Source organism: Nicotiana attenuata, unplaced genomic scaffold, assembly GCF_001879085.1.
Source record: "Nicotiana attenuata strain UT unplaced genomic scaffold, NIATTr2, whole genome shotgun sequence".
Lineage (NCBI taxonomy): Eukaryota > Viridiplantae > Streptophyta > Magnoliopsida > Solanales > Solanaceae > Nicotiana > Nicotiana attenuata.
In genome coordinates, this window is record NW_017670461.1 from 214027 (window position 1) to 232443 (window position 18417).

Genomic DNA, 18417 nt, shown 5'->3' on the forward strand with positions numbered 1-18417 from the left:
AATATTCACTCTATTTTAGGGGTTTTGTCTTTTTCATGACTAATCTGGCATTTGGGGTTAAAAAATTAGGGCTTTTGTCGGCATGCACAAATTATGGGATTTTATATTAGGGTTTTGGGGAAATCAGTCGTATATTCACTCTATTTTAGTGTTTTGTCTTTTTCATGAGTGATATGGCATTTAGGGTTAAAAAATTAGGGCTTTTTTGATTATCAAAATATTCTTGTCTCCCACTTTGTTAAAGTTTATGGCTTTTTAGGGTTAAAGTGTATCTGACTTGGCCCCCTCTTTTTATAGGTTTCAATGGCTGTATATGTGAAATTACAGTTTCATCATCTAGGGTGGTTAGTGGCTAACCCATTTATGAGGTATGTAAATGGGCAAACTTGGCCAGTTGTTCTTCAAGCTGACATTGATGAATTACATATAATTCGTTTTTATGATTGGGCTAAGGATATGGGGTACTTAACAGTAGATAATTATGCATGTAAAATTAACCAAAAAGGAGAATTTAGATTTCTGAAATATGATGCTGAAGTGTTAGCTTTCTGTGAAGACCTTAAGGATGGAATTTTATTGATGTGTATATATGTCACACAATTAATACACCATGTCTTGATTTGGACCTAGATAAAATGTTAAGTAGTGGTGCTTTAAATGTGGACCCCACTGATATTCAGCCATTTGACTTTAATAAAATGCCACATGGGCAAACAAGTGATGTTGATGCTAGGGCAACACACTCACCTAACAATGATATAAATAGGGGTGATAACACTCATGGGAAGGGTAAAGAGAGGGCTGCTGAAAGTGATTCTGAAACAGAAGAGTCTAGTGAAGATGAAAGTGAGTTCTATAGCTTTCATTTAGCAACTGATTCTGAGGGTGATGCTGAGGGTGATAAGCTAAGTACTGAGAGTGAGGATGAGGATTATGAGGCTATTTCTGAAGATGATGATGATGATACAGATGAGTCATTATATGGTGCTGATGAGGATATTGTTGGAGAGACAAGTGACCTAGAACCTGAAGTTGTTGCTGCTAGACAGGCTAAAGTGAATGCAAAGAGTAGTAAATTAAGATCTACTGAAGTTAATACTGATGAGTTACCTAGTGGACCTGTAGGTATAGACCCTGGTTTTAAAGACATGTATAAAGATAGGGGATCCAAATATGCTAGAAAGTTGGGAGGGGATGAGCAATATGTGGACAGTTCAGATCCAGGTAGTGAGGATACCGATGATGAAGTAGTTGAAGAAGATGGGGTGAATAACCCTCAACCAAGAAGATACAGCAGCAGGGTATACTTTGATCCTACTTGTAAGAAAATTTGTTTCCAGTTGGAAATGGTGTTTGAAAATGTGAAACAGTTCTCATCTGCTTTGCAAGATTATGCTGTACAGAGAAGAGTTCAAATTAAGTTGAGGCCTAATGAGCAACATAGGGTTAGGGCAAAATGTGTGAACTCAACAAGATGTAGATGGCATATTTTAGGAAGTTTGGAGGGACACACAGGGAATTTCATTGTCAGCAACTACTAATGCTGCACTGTGGGCCGGGCCCAGCCCAGGACCGCGGTCCAAATGGGCTAAACGGGCCTGGTGGGCCGGTCCCAAATGGTGCACAAGGCCCGTGGCGGGCTGGTCCAATTGAAGGAGCCCACGAGCCCGGAACCGGCAGGCGGGCCTGGGCCGGTTCAACCGGGCCTAACGGGCTCCAACGGCTATTTTTAAAAAAAAAAAATTAAAAAAAGACCAACGGTTAGATTTTTGAAATCTAGCCGTTGGCCTTCAAAATTTATCTGTTGGCCACTTTAAAAAATAGCCATTTGGCCCCCAAACTTTATTTCAACCCCAAACTTTATATAATTACACTTTTTTCCAATTCTCAACTATAAATACCCCCTCATTCTTTCATTTTTACTTACCAATTCATCAATCTCCCTCAATCTATATCTAATTTCTCTTCTATAATTGCTTATTTTATTATTGCAATTTCGTGAAAAATTGTGAAGTTGTTTAATTGAAGTATTCAAGTCTTCAACGATTTTCAATTTTCAAGAAGTTGTTCGGCAATTCGGTAAACTCGTTCCAACTCTTAAGTTTTAAGAATATATTTTTGTGTGTTTTAGTTTGCATAATTGTAATTAATATGGCATTTTCTTTGAAAAAAATATTTGGTGGTAAGGGAAAAGCTAAAATTGGTGAAAGTAGTCGCCAACCTACTACCCTTCCCCCGGCTCCCCGACCCAGACCTGTTACCTGTCCTGCTCCTCCTATTATTCTTGATAGTGATAACCCTTGTTTTCAATTTTCCGATAGTGAATCATGCCTCGTTCGGAAAGAGTGCGCTTATTTGTTTCGCAACACTTTGAAGTGCTTGAAGAAAATGAAGAAGGCCAAATATTAAAGTGCAAGAACTGTGGAAGAGTCTTAAATTTTCATTCAGGGTGTACCACAGGCATTTTAAGGAGGCATATAAAGTATTGTCTTGAGCGTATTTATCCGGAAATTCGTCTTTAAGATTTTTCGACAATTTGTGTTATTTTAAAATTATTAGACGCATTTATGCTTAATGTTTTAAGATNGTATGTTTATATAGCCATGTATAAGACCAATTTATATTAGTATATACATATATGATTTACAAGAAATTGCCTTAAACAAAAAATATTTTTAAAAAAATAGCCCGGAAATAAAAAAGCCCGTTAGGCCCGCGAGCCCGGCCTATTTAGCCCAGGACCATGTGGGCTTAGGCCCGTCATGGGCTGGTTCCACCCGTTGAGCCCATTAAGCCCGGGCCCGCTAAGCCCGGCCCATTTAGCCCATTTAGGCCCGGGCCCGGCCAAGAATACAACATTAGCAGCTACTATCCTATTCATAAGTGTTTTAGAGCAACCAGAAACAAGATGGCTAATACAGCATGGGTAGCTAAACATTTCAAGGACAAGATTATCAACCAACCTGACATAAAGCTTAGGAAGTTGCGGGATTTGATTAGGATAAAGTATGGTGTGTATGTGGGAAAATCCATATGTGCCAGGGCTAAACATCAGGTCATGGGTCAGTATCTTGGTGATTACAAGCAGGAGTTTGCTATATGATTATGCTGAAATGTTGAGGTCTATAAATCCTGGCAGCACTGTTGTTGTGAAGACTTCCAAGGAGACAATACCTGGTAAATAGGTGTTTGTGGGTATCTATATTTGTCTACATGCTTGCAAAGTTAGTTGGTTGGTTGGAAGGATGTAGAAATGTTATTGGCTTTGATGGAGCATTTATGAAGGGTGTGTGTAAGGGTGAGCTACTATCATGCATTGGTAAAGATGGTAACAACCAAATTGAGGTCCCAAAGCAGATATTGCTATTAGTCCCAGCTCATTGATAAAGTTCTTCAAATCCCTTGCTCCAGGTTTTGACTGGTTCGAAAGGACCGGGAAGCAGATGTCTATTCAATAGAAGAAGTTGTTCGACCTTTCTTTCATTTAGTTTGAACCACCTGAAATAAAAAGAAAATCAGGTTAGGAGATGACTCGTAATCGATCCGGCTGTTGGACCCTGGACCCACCCGGTCCGTATATTTCATAAGATGTGTTTCATTCGGTATGATGAACTAGAATTTTTTCATCGCCCCACCCAAGGCAGATAGAGACCAGCCTTAGGCCTCTTCAGCTAATAGATGCGTCAAAGACCATTGCCAGCTACTGCTAGTCGCAAACAAGCCCTTCCCTTCACTCTGCTACCCAAAGCCTTCTGTAGGCTCTGCCACAAGGCTGAAGTGAACCGTGGATCTCTGTCTGATACTATGGATGATGGTATCCCGTGTAGGCGCACTATCTCATCAATATATATCTGGGCTAGCTTGCCCGTAGAGTAAGTCATACTGATCGGCAGGAAGTGAGCTGACTTGGTCAGCCGATCCTGACATACTGGAGTTATAACATTTGAATTTCTCTTACATCCTACGTTCACTTTCACACTGAAGCTTGAAAGGAAAAGTCAATTAAGAGAAATTCATAGCTATCTCCCGCAGGCTATTCTTTAGATCGTTCTACTCGTTTAAGAATACTCATACAGTCTAATAAAATAATAAAAAACCCAAAGAAAAGAAGCGAGGCTCGCTGAACTATTGATTAACGTCCTTCAATTACCTTGTTGCCTGGGCAGTGGTTGAAAAGGAGACAAAGCACACATGGTCATGGTTTTTTAGGTGCCTGATGCATGATCTGCAGCTCACAGAATCCCAAGGTGAAGGGCTAACCATCATTTCTGATATGCAGAAGGTATATACTTCACCCCTGTTCTTCCTGTAATTACTTGTCTACTTTATATATGTTTCTGATATTCTAATTGTTTTTCTTGTTGCTTAAGGGACTTGTTGCATCATTTCTCTGAGTTGTTGCCAAATGTTGAGCACAGAATGTGTGCAAGACACATATGGAGCAACTAGAAACAAAAATGGAAAGGAGAGGAAAGAAAGAAGAAGTTCTGGGCCTGTGCAAGGGCTTCATTTGAAGCATATTTGAAGGCTAAGATTGATGAGTTGGCAGAATTAGGTGATAGTAAGATCATTGAGGATTTGCTGATATACCCAAAACAATGTTGGTGGAGAGCATTCTTCAAAGATTCGAGTAAATGTGATTCTGTGGATAACAACATGTGTGAGACCTTTAACAGTTGGATCTTGTCTGCTAGGCACAAGTCTATCATAACCATGTTAGAAGAGATTAGAGTAAAGGTGATGGAGAGGATGACTACCATGAGAGAATTTGTAACAAGGTGGATTTCTGATGTATCTCCTATGGCAATGGGGTACATAGAGGAACAATCTCAATATGCAGTTAAGCATGATTTTAAATGGAATGGGGACACTGGGTATGAGATACAACATGGGATTTACAAACATATTGTTGACTTCTCCAACAATACATGCACATGTAGATATGACAGCTCAAAGGAATACCATGCTCCCATGCAATATGTGCAATATTTTGTAAGAGATTTGAGCCTACTGACTATGTAACCCACTGATACAGGAAAGAAACATACTTGAAGGCTTTTAGTTGTTACATACAGCCAGTAACCAACATGGAGATGTGGCCATCAACACAGAATCCAACTGTTGAGCCTCCTGTAATTACCAAGATGCCTGGTAGACCTAAGAAAAATAGAAAAAGAGCTCAAGATGAACCTAAAAAGAAGTTTGGTAAGAGATCAAGGAAAGGGACACGAATGACATGCACTAATTGTAAGACAGTAGGCGATAACAAGAAGGGGTGTCCTATCCTGGTAATGCATTCAATTTGTTTCTGATTGTGACTTGTACTTTGGTTGTTTCTATAACTCATTTTATATTTTGGAAATTTCAGAAAGGACAAGGATCTGGAACAGCAGGAATCAGAAATGCTGGTACTACTCAACCATCACAGGCTGCTCAAACAACAACTCAACAATCAGGTCCTACAAGTGATTCTGGAACTGCCAGGACCAGAAATACTCAACCATCGGCTGTTTCAAGTGCATATGTAAGTATTCATTTTTTACTTTAATTAATCTGTATTAGGACCATGATTTTTAAATTGCTAGATAGTATTTTATCTTACATCAGGATACTGGAAGTATGAGATCAAGGACTTCTGAGGATATTATATCTAGTGTTAAAGGAAGGCCAAGAGCTAGTGGACTTCGAGGAAGACCAAGAACTACAGGATTTGGTATATTGTTTAGTGATACAGGAACAGTGATAGAAAGGGTAAGATCATTGAGGATTTGAATTTTTATTTATATATTAGTAGTTTGGGTGCTAATTTGGCTTCCTATGCAGTGTGGATCAAGAGATAGGGTACATTCTGCTCCTACAAAAGTAGTGGATGCTGGGCAGACCAATCTCGATCTTGGATATAGTGCACCTGGACTAAGGTGGCAAGGAAGAAATGCTATAACACAAAGGCAACTTCAACAACAGTTGAGGAGAAGACAAACTCAAGCAAGCCTTAGCCAACCTCAAGTCCATTCTTCATCTCAGCCAAGCCAGTCTCCATGTCCAAACTTGAGCCAATCTCAGCAAAACATCAACCAATCTCAACCTTGAAGATGACTGAATGGTTGTTTTTGTGATAACTTAAGTTTGTTAGTTGCAGAACTTAATTTGTAGGTTAACTTAAGTCTGTTTAACTATGACTTTTCTTTTTGGAACAATGTTTAAACTATTTCTGCTACTAGGCAGCAGTTCAGTGCTAATTTTGTCAACCAAGAAGGCTGATCGAACTTGGTTGTTTATATATGTGTGCTTGTTTATGTCAAAATTGCTTTTCGTTCCACAAAAAATACTTCATTCATTTTGTCATTATCATTGTACATAGGGTTATGAAGATACCGATTAGTGCTAACTAGACTAAGAAGAAAATTACAATTATTAGTGCTACTACAACAACTAAAGTTACAATGATCTTCACCCTCTTCCTACGCTGTTGTCGATCTCTCTCTTCTAATTCTTGATAATAGCCCTGAAATCACCTGTTTATAGTGATCTGGAAGAGGTGGGTCAAACCACCTAAAAAAATTACAAGAATTGGCTCAACCATAGTTTGAGCACCCATAAACCTTCTTCTAGGATTTGTTGGCTTCCCGGTGATGCAAATATGAGCTTCAACTCCACAATGACAAAATACAGGACTTTGATTCATTATCACAGTCTGGAAAAAGAAAGAAAAAAATTTGAATTAAAGCTTCAGATTTTAAGAAATATGAAGGAATGAAGCTTCAAATGCTATACAATAGAGGGATAATGTGTTTTACATTGAAAGAATAACAACCCACTTAAATAAGCCCCATTTTTGACCGTTGGGCGTTGGGAAGGGGGCTCTCACGCTCCTAAACGTCGTGAGACTCACGCAGCAGGCTGACTAGGACCAACTGACGCCACATGGGATGGGTCAATGGTCAAATGTGTTTATTAGTTATAGGTTTCACGAGTTTGAGTGTTTAAATGAGAAAGTCCAAAGTTTGTGTATCGTCTTTCAAAAGCCATGCAAGTTTAAGTGGCCAGGAAGCCATTACGCCTTATAAACAATTTTAATCTATCATCACAATTAATCTATTACAACTTATAGATTTTAGTTTGAGGTTGTAGAAGTTTGAAGACTTTATTTCTCATTGAAATTGATGTTTAGTTGATATTATTTTCAATTAGTGTCAGTTTATTTTATGCATAAGCAAACATAACATTGTTTAAATGTTATTTACAGATATGTATTTAATGAATATTTTTTGTAGAACCCTTAAAAATTACTTATTGCATGGAGTAAATAATACGAACAGTAATATTTGTAAAAGACAAGTAATATGAACGTGAGAGAGTATTAATTTGGTCAAGAAATCACAATAAAACGTAAATTTCCATGAAAATGAACCCTAAGCCCCTAACATCAATACCGCGTTGGGAACGTTCATTGTCTTAAAAATCACAGAAAGGGGCCAGCGAAGCCATAATTGCCATCATTTCACTCGCAAACCACCACCCTTAAATTCAATTTGTCTTCTTTCCTTCTTTTTATTTATGCTTTCCTTCTTCTCGGGGAAAAAAACCTCCCCGATCTACCGTTTGCTTCGTAAGTTGCAAAAACGCCTCTTTTCATCATTCACAACTTTTTGAATTCGGACATTTCTAGAAACCTCTATTTCTCCTTCTCTCTCTCTCTTTCTCTCTCTCATCACACGGGAAGCAATTATAGCAATCGATCTGCTTTCGGTGCATCCAGCAACCGATCGGCTCTTATTCAAGGTACGAACTACAAACGTTGCGCGTAATCGCGTGCGCTGCCGTGTCTTTTTGTTGTTTTTTTATTTGGCAATCGGTCGTTGTAGTGATGATTTGTGTTGATTTAGTCTTGGAAATGATATTTCGATCGAACTAGAGTTGACTAATGTGTTTGATCTTTGAGTTTAATTATTGTAATATTTTTATTTTCCTATCCCTTGATTTTTGTTTAATTAATTAATTTTGATGCATTTGAAATATGGAAGTGCTAGTTGATCTCTCGAAGTTGTTACATAGTATTATTTAGAATTTGAGTGAACTAAAGTGTTAGTGTGCTTATTGCTTGTGAAGTTGTTCACCATTTTTAATTTTTAATTAAGCAAGATATTTGGTTTATGCATATTTCGGAGTCGGAACTGTACTCAGATGCATAAATTCGAGGTGTATTACTCCTCGTCCAATGTTGTACAAATAATAGAGCTCATCCTGTGGCCGCAGAAAAAGTTTCAATAGAATTAAAATATAAACTAGCATATTTTGCTATACAATTTTTCTAGTTTCTTATAATTAAAATAGAAAACTATGGAACTAGAAAATCTGAACTGAAGATTAGTGCTTGCTAGAAGACTCGTAGAATATCAGAAACATAACCACTAGAGTTTATTAGAGAACCCCTAGCGTTAGATATTCCTAGATATAGAGTATTGAAATATTATGGACTCAAACAGTGCATTTACGATACTAGCTAGGGGATTGAGACGTAGTTGTAGTAGTAGTAGTTGTTGTTCTTGTATTATTTAAAAGTTTGCATCGCCAGCTGCCAGAATGGATGGAAAGGAGGTATAAAGGAAGCGAAAAACAACAGTCTTATGGGACGATGCTTAAAAGCAGGGGCGAGCTAGCCTTGAAGATACGGTTTCGGCCGAACCCAGTAACTTCAGTTCAAACTTTGTATTTATCTTAAGAAATTTATTTAAGATGAACAAATTATCAATTTAGAACCCGGTAACTTAAAAGAGTAGAATCCCGCCCGAACTTATAAGCTTCAAACCCTGGTTTCGACTCTGCTTAAAAGGCATTTTTTAATCTATAAAGTCAACTAGAAAGTGCATATTTATTTAAGATAAGGGACAATATAGATTTTACGGTACAGTATGGCTACTAAGTAGACATTGTATCATTAGCCTAAATGCTTCTATGAGGCTATTACTTTCTCTCTCACTGTTTTTCTCCTTCAATCATTTGAATATATCTTCTTTTTAACTTGTAGGAAATGGCTGCAGAGCCTACAAAAGATCATGATGATGTTGCTGACACTAAACCGGTCACTTCTACGGATAATGAAGCAAAGACAAAAAAGAAGAAAAAGAAGGGATTTTTCTCAAGAATGTGGAATAGTTTATTTAGATCCGGCAAAGATGATTTTGAGAAGAGATTGCAGCACATTTCCAAGGAGGAGGCTGCTGTTATTGCCAGAATAAATAAGCGATCTCTAAATTGGAGAAGGATGAATAGGCATCTCATTATACTTTCTGTACTTTTTGAGGTAATGTTCAAACTTCTAGAGCATGTCCTGATGTAGAAAATTAGAGTGCAGATCTTTTATTCTTATATAGATTTACCTTTTCTAGGCTTTTGAATTGGTTGGTTTTTTTCTGTACATTCATGGTCGCTCAGATTTTGACATACATTCAGTTTGTCCAAGCACACTTCACAAATGGTGAGGTCATCGAGTGGAGAGCAGTGGCAATTTCTAATATATGGTTCCCTAAGTGGCAAGTTATCTGTGTTTAAGAGGAAATTACTGCATCTTTCTTCTAGTTTTATTGCCACAACACGGTCATACTTCTATATTATATGCATGAAAGTTCTATTGAATGAGCTAGCCTCCTATCCATGTTTAGGAGGAACTACTGCATCTTTCTTCTAGTTTTATTGCCACAACACGGTCATACTTCTATACCATATGCATGAAATTTCTATTGAATGGGCTAGCCCTTCTCCTCAGGGGCGGATGCAGCTTGTTGGTACCGGGTTCACATGAACCCAGTTCTTTCGACACGGAGTATAATTTTTTAGGCAAAAGTTATTAAAATTGCAATAAATACTAGATATGGACCCATAACTTTAAAAATATAACGAGTTCAATGCTAAGAACCACTAGAGCTTAAATCCTGGATCCGCCTCTGCTTCTCCTACAAGGCTGCATTATATCTACTCCTTCAGCCCTATTGAAGGAGTAAAAAAATGTTTACTCCTAATGTCCTAGTATGTTATCGGTCTCATTTCTTTTTCTGATGGTCAAATTTGACCTGTATTTTGGAGTGAAATGGAACATTATTGTTTTGTCTTTTGATAGTTAGAAATTTAGTAGTTTACTTTTTGATAAGTAGCTAGAAATTAAGGAATTACACCAGATTTCTAGAAGTTATAGACGACTTTTAACAAAATATTAACAGAATGTTTTTCCTTTGACAAATACCTGGAGTGTAAGTTCAGCGCTGAGTCGAGGGAAGTGGACGTGGATGAAAGGCTTGAATCACAGGTCATCCCAAGTAGAGGCAGTTTCAAGTACCTTGGGTCGGTTATCCAAGGGGGAGGGGAGATCGACGTGGATGTCACACACCGTATTGGAGTGGGGTGGATGAAGTGGAAGTTAGGATACGGAGTCATGTGTGACAAGAGAGTGCCACAGATACTCAAAGGTAAGTTTTATAAAGCGGTGGTTAAGACCGGCCATGATGTATGGGACTAAGTGTTGACTTGTTAAGAACTCACATATCCAGAAGATGAAAGTAGCAGAGATGAGGATGTTGAGGTGGATGTGCGGGCACACTAGGATGGATAAGAATAGGAATGATGATATCCGGGAGAAGGTGGGCGTGGCTCCCATTGATAACAAGATGCGGGAAGCGAGACTCAGATGGTTCGGGCACGTTCAGAGGAGAAGCCCGGATGCTCCGGTAAGGAGGTGTGAGCGGCTGACTTTGGAGGGCACGAGGATAGGTAGAGGGCGGCCTAAGAAGTATTGGGGAGAGGTGATCAGACAGGACATGGCGAGGCTTCAGATTTCCGAGGACATGACCCTTGATAGGAAGCTGTGGAGGTCTGAGTATTAGGGTTGTATGTTAGGAGGTAGTTGAGTCTTTCCTTAGTTCGTATCTTTGTGAGGCTAGTCTGGTAGAGTTTTTGTCTGAAACAGCTAGTGGCAGTGTTTTGTCTTACTACTCTTTCGTTTTTCATAGGGCCGAGTCTATTTACTGGCTAGCGCTTTTGCTTTGCACCTATTTTCTGGTTTTCATGATGTTGTTATTTTTTATATGGGTATCTGTTAGTGGTACTGATATTGTCTCTTTTTGTCTTCTGGAGCCGAGAGTCTTTCGGAAACAACCTCTCTACTCTTCGGGGTAGGGGTAAGGTCTGCGTACACACTACCCTCCCCAGACCCCACTAGTGGGATTTTACTAGGTCGTTGTTGTCTTTTCCTTTGACAAATAAATATTAAGAGAATGTAATGCATAACTTTGCTGTTTTATGCTGCAGTCTAATTTTATAACTGTTAGCTGGGTACTTAATGGCAGTTGTGATGGAATAAAAAACGATCTAAGTGCAGAAATCTCGTTGATGGTTTTTCTTTAATCTAGTTAATTTTTCATTATTATGTTGAGCTTAGGTGAAGGACTATTTAGTTCTCTGATGGGTTATTTGATAATCCTATTTGACACTATTATACAGTTAACACATCTGATAAAGCATGAGGAAGATGCTGTTACAAATCTGGTTGAATGTTATTCAACTAATTAAAATGATTTGACGTGTAACTGAAAGTTGCAAATATGAGTGGATAAGGGTTTCTTCGAGCTAGAAATTTTATTTTAAGTAGTCAAAGCACACTGATTAGAGACGGTTGCTCTAGTTGAAAGCGCCCTGCACCTCCAACCTTGAGGATAATTCTGAGTCACCAAAGGAGAAAAAAGCGGGGGAGGGTCATTGTTGACTCCTGGAGAAGGGGTTCTGGGCGTAGTGTGGAACTGTAGATCTGGGTTACCAAATAAATAAAACGATTTTAAGCATACATCTTTTTAGTTGAATGGGATACTTTCCTTTTGAGTTCCATTGGATGAATTTGGCATGATGTAAAGAAGGTTAAACATAAAGCTTTTTAGTTTATTAGGATACTTCTCATCTGAATTTCAGTTGATGAATATAGCATGATGGTAAACAAGTTAAAGCATACATCTTTTTAGTTTGCTAGGATGCTTCCCTTTTGAATAATGACAAGTGTATTAGGAACTGGTAAATTTTGATTTACTAGATTAAAATACACGTGAAATTTTAATTTTTAAAATGAGAACTGTTGCCAGTACTATTCTACAGATCATAAAATTCACACTTGTAATTACTTATGTAGGTGATTATGTAGCTAACCGATAATCAGTGTTCATCCTTATATGTTATATTTGTTCCCGACTGCTTGAGTTGCTTATTTATCTTATGGGCGTGGTATTGTGGCAATTTCAATTTTCAGGTTATTGCAGTGGGCTATGCTATCATGACTACAAGATCCCTTGAGCTAAACTGGAAAATGAGGGCATTGCGAGTTTTACCAATGTTTCTGTTGCCTGGGTTATCCTTCATTACATATTCCGCACTTGGAAGCTTCACAAGGATGTGTAAGTAATTCATGGTTGTTAGCTTACCAAAGTTCTCATACTAATCATTTCGTAGTCAAATTGTTATACCTCATGGCTGGGAGATATTGTTTTTCCCTTTTCCTTACTTGCTTTGCTTGCTGGTGCTGATTGTGAAATTGGATTTTGATGTTATGGGCAAAGCTGGGAAAAGACAGAGAGATGACCTGGTTATTTTGTGTATTTTGTGCTCTAAGTTGAAGCTACAGTTCAATGTTCATAACTTATTCTAGCTGCCTTGGGATCCTGCTTTTAGCATTTGTGGGTGCTTTAACTTGGGTGAGAGAATTATTTATGTGGTGTACATGCTAGAACCAGTAGTGTTCAAGTAATATGTTAAGCTTGAAAAATTAATCCCCCGTTGCTTACATATCAGTGTCTAGTATCTTGCCAAGTACTCCCTCCGGTCCAAAATAAGTGATTTTTTGGTCTTTTTTTTTGTGGTCCAAAATAAGTGATTTTTTCAGATTTCAAGAATGAATTAATTATCTCTTTCCTACATTGCCCTTGGAGTAAATAGTGTTGGAGTATGTGTTAGGAGTATTTATGTGAAGAGATAGCAAATGTTAATATGGTCAATTTCATTGCTAATTAATGCTAAAAGGTGGATTTCTTAATCTGTGTGAAAACAACTAAAAAATCACTTATTTTGGACCGGAGGGAGTAACAAAATTCCGGATAACGAAGTTTCACAAGAAGGCTATGTTATAAATAACTGTCTAGGCAGCAAAACTGTGCTCATTATAGGGTCAGTTGAAGTTCTGACTTCTTTAGGTACATTATATTGATTTTCTAGATGGCTAGAAAGAGCTGTTTTTCTTCTTTTTCCCTTTCTCCAATAGATAATGTTGTTTATTGCTGTACCTTTCTTGCTTTTATCAGAGTTCTTTTTCTGAAATTTGTGTTCTAGACCATGTTTGACCTGCCTAGAGGTGATTGGTTGGTATTTAGGGAATGGGATACTGTGACTGAACTTTTTGAGTTGGGTTGAACTCGTGGCTTCATCAGGTATATTTCATTGATTCGTGATTTGTCGGCTAGGTGGCTGGACAACTATTGACAAATACACATGCACGCACAGGAGAGCGCATTAATATAATATATCTATATTGTATGCTGTGTGATACATGGATCTTCCACTTACTGTCATTGGCTGGTTGCAATATGACACCACAGTGTGTGTGTAGGATCCGTGCCGGACCGGTCAGTCAAAGGAGGGGGGGGGGGGTTGTTGACTCAACACCCCAGTAAGAAGGAAGAAAAAGGAATGAGAGAAGAAGATAAAGGGATAGGAGGAGGAGGAGAAGGAAGAAAACAATAGAAAAGAAGGAAAAAAGGAAAGAACAAGTGAAGAAAACATATTGTTAAATCGAGAAGTGAGGAGCAGTTCTACTGCTGCTGTTGTCGGTCAGTTTACAATTCGAGAGCAATCTTTCGAACATAAAAACAAGGCGCAAGCTAGGGTTTCATTTTCAAAGCTGCTGTTAGGTTTGACTTAATTGGGCAGATTCTTTTAAGTTGTGTTAAATGGTCCAGGGTTAGCCCAAAACCAGAAAACACACTGACTGAATTAACTTGTTTTAGAACAACTGTATTTTCTTATGTGGGACACTCATACAATTTATTCTGCCACAAACAAGATTCATATTCTAATTATAAACAAGCCCAAGAAGAATAAAGTAAGTTGGAGTAACCTTGGACCACATAACTCAACTTAAAAAAGAAATAAGTTATAATGAACACCGCTGACCACTTAATAGATAGATTCTAACCACATTGTTAAACAGCAAAAAGATATTTTCAACAATTTTAAGTAAAATGTCGATATTTTACATTAATTTGCAGTATCTCCGCTACCATGCCTGTATCCATATCCATATCTCTAAATTGTAAAATTTGAGAGAAAGACGAACCCGACCTGTAGATCCATACCTGTATTGAATACTCACACCTTTGTCCTTGTAACACCTGCTTATATGTATTCACACGTTGTGAGCCATGTAAAATGCATTGAATTGATATTTCTTATATTTTCTGCTTATGCTTTTGTGGTATCGGATATTGCATTTTTGTGTGCTAACCCTGTTTTCTGGCCTACAGAAAATATGTCTGATTGGACATTAATTTGGGGGGTGTGGGGGGGGGGGGGGGGGTTTGGACTACTATTGTTGAAGTAGGCATAGTGGTGGAGGAAAGCATGACAATGAAAACAAACCATGAAAACGCAGAATTGATTGGTAACTGGACTGTAATAGAAAGCTAGTGGCTGTAGAAGCAGATAAAACTATGATTTAAGTTACTTCTAACCAAACTTACTAGTGAAATGCTTATGCATAATGTCATATGAAGCCCTGATTATTTGGACGAAGCTATAATATCACACAAGAGCTCATACTTTAGCTTTCTCTGGTTTTTTGTTTGTCTCAAGGACATTTAGTATACCCAAATGGTCGAGTAAATCTGATTTGGCTTTGTGATTATTATGTTAGGATTTCAAACAGCATGGGAATGTCTATGACCCATATTTTTATATCACCTCAAATGATGTTATTGAAAATATTATCTAAAAATTTAATATTTTTTGCAGTTTGACGTTGATATTTCCTTTTGGTTTTGGATTCTTCCTATTTGTCTATTCAACCTTGTGGCTTTCACTGAATTTGACATGTCCTCCTTGGTCATGACTCCCTTAAAAGAATAGTGTTTCTTGTCTCTCATTTTTGTAGCTTATCCTTTATGTGTGTCCTTGCAGGTGAACGCAAGGACCAGAAAACTTTGGAAAAGCTTCGAGCTGAAAGGCAAGCCAAGATTGACGAACTCAAAGAGAAGACAAATTACTATATAACTCAACAGCTCATTCAGGTGATAGCCATATGCAAGTTTTCGGGCTTATCCAAATTCTTCACATATTTAATCATTAAGTTGCTGTGATCAAAGAGTTCTTTTGTATTTAAACAAAAAACCATGAAGTTGCACTGTGGAAGACAATTAAAATTTACTCCCTCTTTTGTCCTTGCCTCTATTATCGTGATTTTTCCAAGAACCTTTTCCTGACAAATCCCAAGTCTGAATGACATGCATGATATCTCATTGTTGAATCTTTTGTGTAGAGATATGACCCCGACCCAGCAGCTAAGGCAGCTGCAGCCACTGTGCTTGCATCCAAGCTTGGTGCAGATACTGGCTTGAAATTTCATGTGGGGGATGATACTAACCGTAATGCCCCTACTGGAAAGAGCAATGATGTAGAGGTTGTGCAATCTACTGGACTGAGAAATAGGAAGCAGGGCAGATCTAGTAGTCCAGAGAGTGCTGTACTAGATCATCATGAAGCAGAAATGCTTCAACATGCACAGCTTGAAGGTTCTGGTACGATGCAGCATCAGCAAACAGTTGTTGAGCATTACAACCCGACAGGTTCCAGTACACAAGATGGAGGATGGCTTGCAAAAATTGCAGCATTGCTTGTGGGGGAGGATCCAACCCAGTCTTATGCACTCATATGCGGCAATTGCCATATGCACAATGGTAAGAATTAAAGAATTTTAGTGATCATTAAGCCTAATTCCTGGAGAGGATTCACGTAAAGAATGATAAATAAGTAATGGCATTACTATCATTTGCAGGGCTGGCCAGGAAAGAGGACTTCCCTTACATAACGTACTATTGCCCTCATTGCCATGCCCTGAATAAGTCTAAGCAAGTTGATGATCGTGGCTCTGGTTCCAGTACCCCTAACCTCGGTTCCACAACTGTTGTGGCTGATATTGATTTGGTCAAACAAGGTGGTGGATCCATTCCAGATAAAATATCTGCATCAGCAAGTGGCAGTCCAGGAGCAACTCCAGTGGCAACAGAAGGTGAGAACATAGTGTCCAGAGATGGCGAGTTTTGAATTGAGTCTTGCAGGCGAGTGCTTTTTCTCCCTATATGTGTAGTGGGTTTTTCTTTTCTTGGTAATGTGTAACTGTTGTAAACATAGTAGAAAAACATATTTTATGATTCATACGGGCAGCGTCCGTGGAAACCTTTCTACAGGCGCAATATACCTCAATTTCCTCCATATTGTATTCTTTTTTTTTTTTTTGGAAAATATTTAGGTCATCAGCAGAGCTTTATGAAATTTTGTGACTGCAGCGTTTGCAGTTCCTCTCACGTGTTTTCTCTTCTTGAATCATTTGTCTTGTACCTTTTCCTACATAAGTTGGGATGATATATTATCCAAGTGCTCATTCTAATTCAAAAGCCTTTCCGCACTTCCTTTTTCGCTTGCTTGATTATTTGTTTTTGCCTTTATATATTCTCTTTTCTTAATAATCATTTGCCCTTCCATTGGTCTTATTGTTTCTCCTGAGTATGTTGTGCTGTCCAGAATATGTGTGACAAATACACAAAAGGAAGTATAATGTGACAATGACAATATAATCTATTCTTAATACATACGAGCGAAAACACAATATATTTCATAAAATATAGAGAATTGTAGTAGACTAGGGTAGTGAATAAGCGATTGTTGTGATTGGCATGGTTCAACACCCTAATAGGATTGGTAAATCCACGATCTTTTTTTAGATATTGCACATTTGCTGCGACTTTCTTCACAATATCCAATGAGTCGTCAAATGGAAAACCTTTGGGAGCATGGAAGCACCTCTTGCTTACTTTATGGATTTTCCAATAAAGAATGCCGACTCCAATAGGCTTACATTTTTGTGTTTCATCATCGCACCAACTTCCTGGTCAAAAACGTCCAATGATATATAAAGACGTCAAATGAAAAATCTTTGGAAGGATGTAGGCATTCTCTTAGCTTACTTTAGCTGGAGCTAACATACTGTACGTCTTTAAGATCAGCGAATGCTTAGGCAATTGGATTTGGTTCTGATTTTGTTTCTGGAAATGATGTGAAAAAATATATTCAGAGAAAAATTGTGTGTTTGGATTATTTTTTAAACCATTTTTTTCCTGATAATCTCAACAGTCCCCAGTGCCCGTAAAACATAGTACAATTTAGTGATTTAGCTATGAGAGACAAGTGTGATTTGATGTAAACATGAGTGTTGATAAGCTTTTTCTTCAAAATATTCCGTTTGCTGTGATAATGCTGAATGTGTGAACCTCGACCTCCTTCAAAAAGAGTTTGCACCCAAAATAGGCTCTTAAATGAACTTCACCCCACAAAAGGGTGTTTTTATTTTTCTCCATTCATGGCAGTTTGGCTATAAAATCAGCGACTATAGTTTAACGGTAATTTGCGTCTAACAGTAGTCGAGCGTCCTAGTAACGCCCTCTCAAAAGAAGAAAAGATCAGATTCGGACATTATTCACAGTAAAACTTTGAGGAACTATTTTCAGTGTCAGTCGAACGTATAATATTTGCTTTTTCTTGTTGCTCCTACTTTTCATGGCTATATTTCAAGACATTAGCTGCCTAAGATTGCAAGGTCTGACTGACTAAATATTTAAAGGCAAGTTTTGTTTTCTGTATAGAAAAAAAATAATTTAAGCATTATCTTCATTATAATAAGATGTTTGATCTTTAGTATAAAACTTGCAATACTAGTATAATCGTTTCTTCTATAAAACTCTACATAATTAATAAACACAACTTACACAATAATCTAAGTATGTGTTACTAGTACAATTGTTTAATTTCTTATATTAAATTCCACATAATTGACATACAAAACTTACATAAAAATCTATGTATTATGTTATACGAAATAATTATATAAAAATTAAACTAGTTCTTGACTTTAGTATTAAAATATCTATACCATTCCTATATCATTATTCTCCACATAACACTATATCATAATTTCAACCTAACGAGTCTATAAAGCAAAGTCAAACAATCTCTTACTCCCTCTTTCAAAACTCTCTTTGCATATGATCTTTTCAAATATTTTTAATTGTCATGATTTATATTCTTTTTAAAATTTCTAAATATATAGATTATCCTTTATAA

At 37.6% G+C, this 18417-nt stretch overlaps 1 protein-coding gene across 1 annotated transcript; it reads left to right on the top strand.

Annotated features, from left to right (window-relative positions):
* The first annotated feature begins 7416 nt into the window (after positions 1-7416).
* LOC109239778 (uncharacterized protein At2g24330-like) lies at positions 7417-16705 on the top strand. Its single transcript, XM_019406368.1, has 6 exons — positions 7417-7782; positions 9029-9304; positions 12287-12431; positions 15202-15311; positions 15560-15977; positions 16076-16705. Exons 2-6 carry the CDS (start codon positions 9032-9034, stop codon positions 16342-16344), a joined length of 1215 nt encoding a protein of 404 aa, XP_019261913.1. The 5' UTR covers positions 7417-7782; positions 9029-9031; the 3' UTR covers positions 16345-16705.
* The last annotated feature ends 1712 nt before the right edge of the window (positions 16706-18417 follow it).